Genomic DNA, 8,966 nt, shown 5'->3' on the forward strand with positions numbered 1-8,966 from the left:
CCTGAGGGCCCTTCAGGGAGGAAGTGGAAGGGACGGGAGGAGTCAGGAGAAGGAGCAAGTGGCAGTCAGCACACTGAATGGGTATTCAGGAGTTCAAGTGTGCAGGAGAGCATGAGCCCTGTCCTGCTTCCTGTCTGCATGCCAGGGCCCTGTGTTCTAGAACCAGTACTGGTGTTCGCGTCTGGTTGCTTGCTCAGGCCCACAGGCTTTCACAGGACATGAGGCCATTGTCCAAGGCCTTGTGTCTCGGTGGCTGCCCAGGGAGATATGCCTTCCCTCCGGGAGCATGCCGAGAGCAGGGTGTCGTCCTGTTCAGCTGTGTCCCCGCAGCTTCGGGACCTTGGGACCCTGCACGGAGAAGGCACAACACGTTTGGGGAATGAAGGTGTGAATGATGGCCTGTATTAGCTGCGTCCAGGTTTCCTTTACTTTGAAGATACTTGTAAAAGGCAAGTGGTGGGTGCCAAGTGGCTCACATCCTGTGCCGCCACCACTCCTGCCCCCCTGCCATCCCTCTGGCCATTTCTGTGAGTCATCTGTCTTGAGGCTGTTCAGCTGTTTCTTCATTTCAGTCTGGGCACCCCCGTCCACATCTCATCCATGGACAAGGACTTCGCTTTCTCACGTCTTCTGCCCCTCACCCCAGTGACTTGGGTCTGCATGTGAGGCTGGCCCTGTGCACAGTGGCGCAAGGCGCAGACCTGGCCCAGGAGCTGCCCTGCGTTTACTGCCTCATTTTCTCTGCCTCTGGGTACTGTTTCTGTCCATGGTGGCTGCCACCTGGTTGCCTCTCTGGAAGCAGGTCTGAGGATGGGGACCTGAGCTTCAGGATGCAGGGTTTCCTAAATTCCCCAGTTTCCAGCCCTAATTTCCAGAGTTCCTGTGTCTAGCTGCAGGGCTCCCCAGGGGGCAGCAGCTGCCTTGCCCTGTCCCCACCCCCCACAAGGTCCCCATCCTGCCAGTCTCTGGAAAGCTCTCATTCCTCCCTTGCCATTTGAGGAGGCTCATGCCTTCCTCACTCCTTTCCTGTTGTAGTGGGGCCTCAGTAGGAGCCGTGGGCACACAGGTGTCGCCTGGGTCTGGGAAAACCAGGGGAGAGCAGCATGCTCGCTCGGAACTAGAAATCTGTCTTGGAAAGCACCTTGGCTTCAGCAGATACAAGCAGGGCCAGTGGCACAGCTCTGCCCTTCCCCTCCTGCTGGGCTGCCTGCCCTGCCCTGACATACAGGGTGTGAAAGCCACTGCCATCCCCACTGAGGTGGGCCTTGCCGCTCCCCTTGCCTGGCCACTGAGGTGAGGACAGTTAGTTGACACGGTTCAAAGGAAGCCCAAGGACCCTGAGGTCACCAGGGAGAGGCCCGAGAGGAGCACTGCCTGCCTGCCTGGCTTCCTGGCCTCTTGGGAAGCTGAGGTTCTGCACGCTGAGGGACCAACCCGGGTGGGAAGAGGGTAGAAGGCAGAGGGCTGCCCTCACTCCTGCAGCTCAGCTCTGAGCTAGGTTTGCTGGACTTTAAAGATTGCCCAGCAGTGAAATTGAATTTAAAGATCATCAACTTGGTCCTGTTTAAATCTGGGAACTAAAATTTGGGGTGACTTTGGGGGTCACAGATGCATTTTTAGTCCATTGCAGTTTCCACAGTGTCACCCCTCCGTCCTCCTCTCATCCAAAGCCACCATTCTCCCTTCTCTCCTTTCTTTCTCTTTTGAACGACATTTTTGTGCCTCAGAGATTTGTCTGACAAACTTCCAACTGGGGCACTAGCTCTGGACACAATGTCCATTTCCCTGGGGCAGTGTCCTCCCGTGGGCCCCATAGCCTAGTCCCAGGCTCTCAGGAGCCCTCCTGGGATGTGCCTCCAGACATCACTTTGTTTCCCATTGAGGGAGGGGCACTGAAATGGTCTGTGCGAGGGCACAGTGCTGCGGGGACCACCTCGCGTGCCGCTGCCCATGTGCCCAAGGGAGGACCCAGTGGAGTGGGCGGGTGGAGTCCTGGCCCCCCTGACTGCTGAGTATGGGTGCATCACCCTGTCTCTGAAGCCCCAGTTTTTGTGTCTACGTAGTGGATGGGGTGGCTACAAGGATGGGGTGCTCCAGTAAATGTTGGTGGAATGATTCTTTGTACCCCCAAGCCCAGTCATGAGGGTCAGGCTGGGATGGGGGATGCAGGGAGATAGTGGCCAGCCACATAGGTCCCCCCACGGCTCAGGGCTCCAGAGTCCCTGCCTTCCCTCATCATGGCCCTGACACCCCAAAGGAAGTGTTGGTTAACTGTGCCTTTTTTGAAAGATCAGGGGTTGCCTGCTGGGCACCCTGAGAGCTTAGGGTCTTTAGTCCAGGCTGGAAAGGACCCTCACCCCACACGAGCTGTTCTGGGGCACCTCCAGAGCCAGCACCAGGGCACCTGCAGCCAGTGCCAGCCCGAGGGGCCCAGGCAGGAGGACTCTGCAGACTGTCTGGTCCTGGGCTGACCCTCAGCCCCTCCGCCTGGCCACAGCCCCTCCTGCATCTGGAGAACTGGCAGGTGCCCTGCTGGGAGCCAGGTCGCCCACTTCTCTCCAGGCACTGCTGAGCTCCCCACCCTGAGCCTCTGGAGCCCAGGGAATATGGAAGGAATGAGATGTCGGCTCCTCTGAGAGGCTACCTTGGGTTGTGAGCTGGGCCACCCTCCTTTGGGGCCTCTGCCCTATTTACAGCCCTGCAGCCCCCAACCTCATGGAAGTGGCCCCACTTATGTGCCAGATGTTGGTTTATGCGTCTCCTAGCAGCCAGCCTGGCACACAGTAGGTGCTAAATAAACATCCGCAGCAGGAGGTCAGTGGTGGGTGAAGGGCTTTGTCTCTGGCCCAGTGTGGGATTCAGGAGAAAGGCCCCCTGGCTTGTTTGTTTGCTGCTGGGCCAGGCCCAATGGGCTTAGTGACTTTCTTCTCTCCTCCCCCATCCCCTTGCAGAGCAGCACTTTCCAGAGATTGAAGGCAAAATTGCTTGAAAGCCTGTGCTTTTATCCTCCAATTTGTAGCCATTTAGCAGGGCTGGGCGGAGGGGCAGTGAGGGCTCTCTGGCTGTGCTGTCTGCAGAAAGGTGCCCGCCACTGCTGCTGCAGAGAACGGAGAATGAGTCCTTTGTCCTCGCTTGGACGGCCCTGGGCTAAGGGACAGGTGCCTGCGGGGGCTCAGGCTGCGTCCTGTGGGGCCTGCAGGGTGGCCAATGGCTAGTGTGCAGGCAGCATCAGCCTCCAGAGCTACCTGCAGGGCTTCCCTGAGCTCTGGGCCCGCACATGGTGGTGTCCACTGTCCCTGCACCACCTTCCCCTGCAGCTGCTCCAGCCTCTGCTCATGCAGCACCCAGCCTCCAGGGAGCCCCTTTCTCTGGTCATTAGGGAGGGGCCTGCCTAGACCAGAGGGGTCCCCATGGTACAGGGGAGTGTGAGGGGCGGGTGCCAGCTGGAGGAGTTTCCCGGGCTCCTGGGAAATAAAGTGCAGTCACCTGGGGTGGCACAGTGTCTGCCGGAGGGTTGTCATCTTCATGTCTCCAGGTGGCTCTCTGCAGAGCAGGACTTGGCGTCTGCACTGACCTGCCTGTGCTGTGGACAGGCCCTGGGACCCACACCCAGCTGTCACTGTCTCTGCGTGGGGAGCGACGTGTGGGCAGGGCCAGCACCGTGGGGACAGAGGAGGGGCTATCTGTGAGGGGCAGGGAGGGCCCTGTGGCTTCCCACCCCAGAGTCTGGATCTCCCGAGTTGGGCTGCCCTTGCCCCTTTCCTGGGGTAAGGCCAAGGTCTGCCGCCACGTGGAGCCCAGGACTCATGCAGGTCCTTCTCCATTGTCACCCCCAGTCCTGCCTCCAGGCCTTTGGGCAGGACGGCTCCTCTCCCAGAGATGCCTCCCCTCCCTCTGCCCCCCCCCCCACCCCCATCCCTCAGCTCAAGCCCCAGGAGCCTGGGAAGCTTCCCAGGTGGAAGTCATGGCCAAGAAAGATGAGAACCTCATCCTGGGGGCAGGCAGGCTGCGGTGGGTGGGGCTTGGGGTGTCTTCTCAAAGCTGGAATGAGTCCCCTGGGCAGGTGAAGGGGTCCAGCAGGGGGGCACTGCTGGGCACCTGCCCCTTACTAAGATTAAGCCCTGGTGTGCCAGCCAGGCTGCTTTCTCCCTACTGCAGTCCCCCACTTAGAAGAGAACACTGAGGCCAGGGGAGGGGCAGGCCTGGGTCTCACACCCAGAGTGGCCTGGAGTCTCCCTAGCACCCCACTTAAGCCCACCCCCCACAAAGTCCTCAGGAATCAGCACCAATAAAAAAATACACTTTACTGTGGACCTCAGAGTCTACAGGGCCGGCTCGACGGTCCAGGGGGCACGGAGCATGCAGGGTGCCGCAGGGTGCCACAGGGTGCACGGAATGTGGTGAAGGGACCCTCCACTAGGCACCCGGGCCTGGTCCCTCTGACTGCCCTGCAGGCCTCAGGACCCTCGGGGCAGAGCCGGCCCTCGCACCCATCAACCCAGGAAACGCTGGTTGAGCAGAGGAAGTGGGTGGCAGCCTGCTGACAGCAGGTGTCCGGGCTCTGGCCACTCTCAGAGCCACAGTCGGGTCCAGCACCCAAGCCGGGGGCAGGGTGGGCAGAAGCAGCTGGTGCAGCTCAGCCGGAAACAGCAGCACGAGGAGAGGGCGTGGGAGCCCACACCTGCCAATCCTGCCCTGAGCTCCTCTGCAATCTTGTCTCTCTTGATTAAACATCCAAGGAACATCGAGTTCACAGATGTGTGTTCTTCTTTGTCTTCCTGAAACACCCAGAATGGAAAAGCAGAGAACAGCAGCAAGCTGTTGGCACTTTGGGGACAGAGAGAGTTGGAGGAAAGAGGGCTGAAGGAGTCAGGCCGGGCATAAGAAGGGGCAGGTGGCCACAGAGCCAGTGGCTTGGGCTTGTCTGGAGCAAGGGAAGGTGTGCAGCTGTGTGCAGGTGTGCGCACATGCAGGAGCAGACTGCTGGGCAGGAAGCATAGAGCACACGCTACGCGCTTGCTTTGGGAAGAACACGCGGTAATGGTGCAAACGGTGGACCCATTGGTTGTCACACTGTCTGTGGGGAAGTGGGCATTGTGGCTGAGACCCATAGATTGTCTCTCCTGGGGAAGAGTTAGGATTTGGGAGGCAGGGCTAGCCACTCACATTCCAGTTCAGGCAGCAGGGTCCTCGGCCAGCCCACCAAGCTGCCTCCATGGCAGGCAGGTGGTCTAAGAGAGGCCACATGGCAAAAGAGTGGGCCGATGAGGAGGCAGCAGCTGCCCAGAAACCAGGGTGTGGGCAGAGGGGCCCTGGAGGGCCAGCTCATTTCCAGCAGTGCTCCAGAGAGCTGTGAGGCTGGACCTTGAGCTTGTGGGGGCACAGCAGCTTGGTGAAGGCCCGGCGAAAGCTGTAATGGCACAGCGGGTAGAGGACTGGGTTGACTGCCGAGTTGGCCCACAGTAGCCAGAAGGATGTCTCATACCAGTAGTCGGGGACGCAGTGGCCATGGCAGGCAGCCCGGATGATCATCAGGAGGGTGTACGGGGCCCAGCAGAGTCCAAAGATGCTCACGATGATGGCCAGCGACTTGGCCACCTTCTTGTCCCGGGACAGCCGGAAGCGCTGGGTGATGCCCTGGGACACCATCTTCATGCGCTTCTCCAGCGATGCAGAGGACGACGATGGCTTGGAGCCCCTCTTGAGCGAGCGAGGCCGCTCTGTGCCCCGCGAGGAGCTGCCTGAGCTGGAGGTGGGCGAGTCTACGGTGCCCCCACCACTGCCACCCAGGGCTGCCTCCCCTGCCTCAGTGCCAGGGGCCACCTCGCTGACCCTGGCGCCATACCTGTGCAGTGGCATGGCCTCCCTGTGCCCCTTCTGCCAGCAGCCCCAGCAGCCAGGTGCGGCTGGTGGAGAGGGATGGGCCTCTGTTGGGGGCTCCAGGCCAGTGGCTTCTCGGACCCCATCCAGCCGGTCACGGGTACGCTTCTGGATGTTCAGGTAGATGCTAAGATTGAAGAAAGTGACGCTGAGGAATGGCGTGAAGAACTCGAGTGTGGAGGCCGTGATGAGGAAGTACCAGTTGTAGAAGAACTCTGCGTAGCAGTGGCCCTCAGGGATGGAGCTGCTGCCCGACAGGTGCTCCCAGCTCAGGATGGCTGGCCCATACAGCAGGAAGGCCAGCACCCACACCAGTGCCATCTTCCACACCGCCTGCCTCGTGTTGCCCTGCTGGGCCCGGTAAGAGACCTGCGGGGGGACATGCTGGGTCAGGCATCTTTTGGATATCATCTCATTTAATCTTCACAACACCCCCATTACTCTCCCCACTTTCTTTCTGGATAACTCAGGAGGGAGGGACAGACCAGGTGGATCGGCTAAGGGGGAAAACTGGGGTTCAACCTAGGCCTACTGACCTCAAACCCATGCTCTTTGCACTCTGTCCCATGCCCTTCTAGATAGGACACACGTGGCTCCTGAGCAGAGAGCCCCTGGGGTGCCCAATAAAGCCACCAAGGAGAAGACATTTGGGCAAGGTGAGACTTCTGCTCCAGTGCGCCAGCCTCGTGCCCATGTGGTACTGTCATGGGAGCCCAGGCGTTCTAGGGCCCAACTAATGGTGGCCACTCACACCAAGGGGAACTGGTGGAGCCTGTCTTCCTGGGATGCACAGAGACACACAAACACACACAGAACACATACACACATATAGGCAGAGACATACACAGACACACACACCAAGGGCCTCTGGCTCAGATCCTCCCTCAGCTCCAAAGACTTTGCACCTGCCCCAAAAAGGAGGCTGAAGTGACCCCCTTCCTTCAGGAACGTCTGATGCCAGGTCCAGGTGGTGCCTCCTGCCTGTCCCAGGACCGGTCTACTGGCAGCAAATGGCTACTGAGTGGGCAGCTGGCTGTATAGAGTGCCTGGCATGTCAGGTGTGAGGCAAGCGGGACCAAACTCACCTGGCACTGCCCACATCCCCTGCCGGGTGCCTTCTGGGCCACTCCTGACCACCTCCCCCCAAGAGTGAGCATGGGCACCTGCATGCCAGACTCACAGCGCGGGTGACCGACAGGAACCGGTCATAGCTGATGAGCACGATGTTGAAGACGGAGGACGTGCAGAGTAGATAGTCCACCACCAGCCACAGCTTGCAGAGGCCCCTGCCGAAGGGCCAGCGGCCAGTCAGCACATAGGGCACATACAGTGGAATACAGAAGGCTCCTGTGGGAGAGCAGGGCCGTGGTGGGTCAGAGCCAGCCCAGGGTCTGTGGTCAGACCCTCCACAATGCAAAGACAAGCAGGACCTGTCAGTCGCCACCCTTCTTGGCAGCAACCTCACCTTACCCACCCCCTCCACCCTGTCTCCTAGACACACCCTCTGACCTGGAACTGGCCTTCGACCCCTGTCCAGCCCTCCCAGGCCCCAAAGAGAGGAAGAGGGAGAATTCCTCCCTCTAGCCCCCTGGACTCCAGCCCCTATCCTGGCTTTGGACAGCCTTTCCTTTTCAGTTCAGAAACCAAGAAAGCCTTTTTCCTAATTCAGAGGGCACTCGGCCACTGCCACACCAGCCGCTCCCGCCGCCAAGCCCCTCTCTGAGCGCCTGGCAAACGCACGCGCAGCCCCAACAGGTGTCTGGCGCTCCAGCCCCCTCCACGCGCCCGCCCTCAGCCCGCAGCAGCTCACGGACACGTGAGAGCGCTCTCCGCCCCCCCCCTTCCCAATGCCCCCTCCCACAACACGGCTCTAAAACCCCCATTCCATGTCCCCTCCCCCAAACCTTCCCCAGCGCCCTCCATGAGTCCTAAGTTCCCCATAGCCTTTGTTTGCTACTGCAGGAGCCGGCGCTGTACCCGCGGCCGCTGCGCCTGGCGCCTCGAGCGCCCGCCTGCTCCGGCCCCTTCCCCAGGAACATCATTCCCAACCCCCGCAACGCGGCGGAGAGGCAAGGAACTTCGGCCGCGCCCATCGCCCATCGCCCCACGAGTCCCCAGGCGCCCCCTCCCCAGGCCACCCCGCCCCCTCCCCGCCCCCCACTAGGGCGTGTGCCCGTACAAAAGGCACCCAAGTCCGGCGCTCCAATTCCCGCTGGTCTGGCGGGCGGAGCGCTCCAGGACTCGGGCAGGGGTTGGGGGCTTTACCCACGAGAAAGTCGGAGATGGCGAGGTTGAGCAGAAAGAAGTTGTTCTGGGTGCGGAGGCTCGAGTCGGCCACGAAGGCGAGCATGACCAGCGCGTTGCCCAGCACCGTGGCCACAATGAGCAGCGCCATGAGCGCGGCCAGCACCGCGGTCCAGGCGGCGGAGAAGCCGCGTGCCCCGCCCGCCGCTGCCGCCGCCTCTCCAGCCAGCGCCCCCGACGCGTTCAGCGGCCCGTCGGGTGGCGGGCGCTCCATGGCCCTGCCGGCTCACGCAGCGCTGGTACTCGGGGCAGGGCGCGGACCGCCGGCTGGGCAGCCGGGAGGGGCTCGGGCCCGGGAGCCTGGTGTTTGAGGGCTTTCAGCCCAGTCGGGTTCCCCGGGGGATGCCCGGCGCATGGTCCGCGGGCGCAGAGGCCGGGGCGGGCAGCGCCGAGGAGGCCCAGGCTGTATTCCAACCCGAATAGGGCCAGTGGCACAACCGCAGCGGCCCGAGCGGAGCCGGAGCCCGAACCGCTGCCGGAGTGTCTGTGCGCACCAAGCGCAGCGCGCTGCCAAATGCGCCCGGTGCCCAGCCGGCCGCCCCCTGCGCCCCGCGCCTGGCTCAGCGCCGGCACCATTGGCTGCAACCCTCGCCCCGCCCCCCTCCAGCCCCGCCCCGCCCCCGCCCCCGCCCCCGCCCCACCCGGCGCCGGCAGCACCACGGACAGCGCCGCGTGCCCGCCGCCGCCGCCGGGGCCCAGCCTGGTGCGCACAGCCGCCGGCTGGGAGCCGGGCCAGGGCGCGGTGAGGGCGGGGCTGGTGGCTCCGCCTGCTGTCAGCCGGC

At 62.1% G+C, this 8,966-nt stretch overlaps 1 protein-coding gene across 3 annotated transcripts; it reads right to left on the reverse strand.

Moving 5' to 3' along the window:
* Positions 1–4,284: 4,284 nt before the first annotated feature.
* Positions 4,285–8,706, reverse strand: HRH3 (histamine receptor H3). 3 transcript variants are annotated; one of them, XM_080684584.1, is made up of 4 exons: positions 8,146–8,706; positions 7,061–7,227; positions 5,486–6,249; positions 4,285–4,778 (listed from the first exon to the last, which is right to left on the reverse strand). In XM_080684584.1, exons 1-4 carry the CDS (start codon positions 8,396–8,398, stop codon positions 4,751–4,753), a joined length of 1,212 nt encoding a protein of 403 aa, XP_080540710.1. In that variant the 5' UTR covers positions 8,399–8,706; the 3' UTR covers positions 4,285–4,750. The 3 variants fall into 3 exon arrangements, with proteins under 3 accessions (XP_080540710.1, XP_080540709.1, XP_080540711.1); XM_080684583.1 differs by having other exon boundaries at positions 4,285–6,249; XM_080684585.1 differs by having other exon boundaries at positions 4,285–6,249; positions 8,150–8,488.
* Positions 8,707–8,966: the final 260 nt, after the last annotated feature.

Source organism: Plecotus auritus, assembly GCF_963455305.1.
Source record: "Plecotus auritus genome assembly, chromosome: 8".
Taxonomy (NCBI): Eukaryota; Metazoa; Chordata; class Mammalia; order Chiroptera; family Vespertilionidae; genus Plecotus; species Plecotus auritus.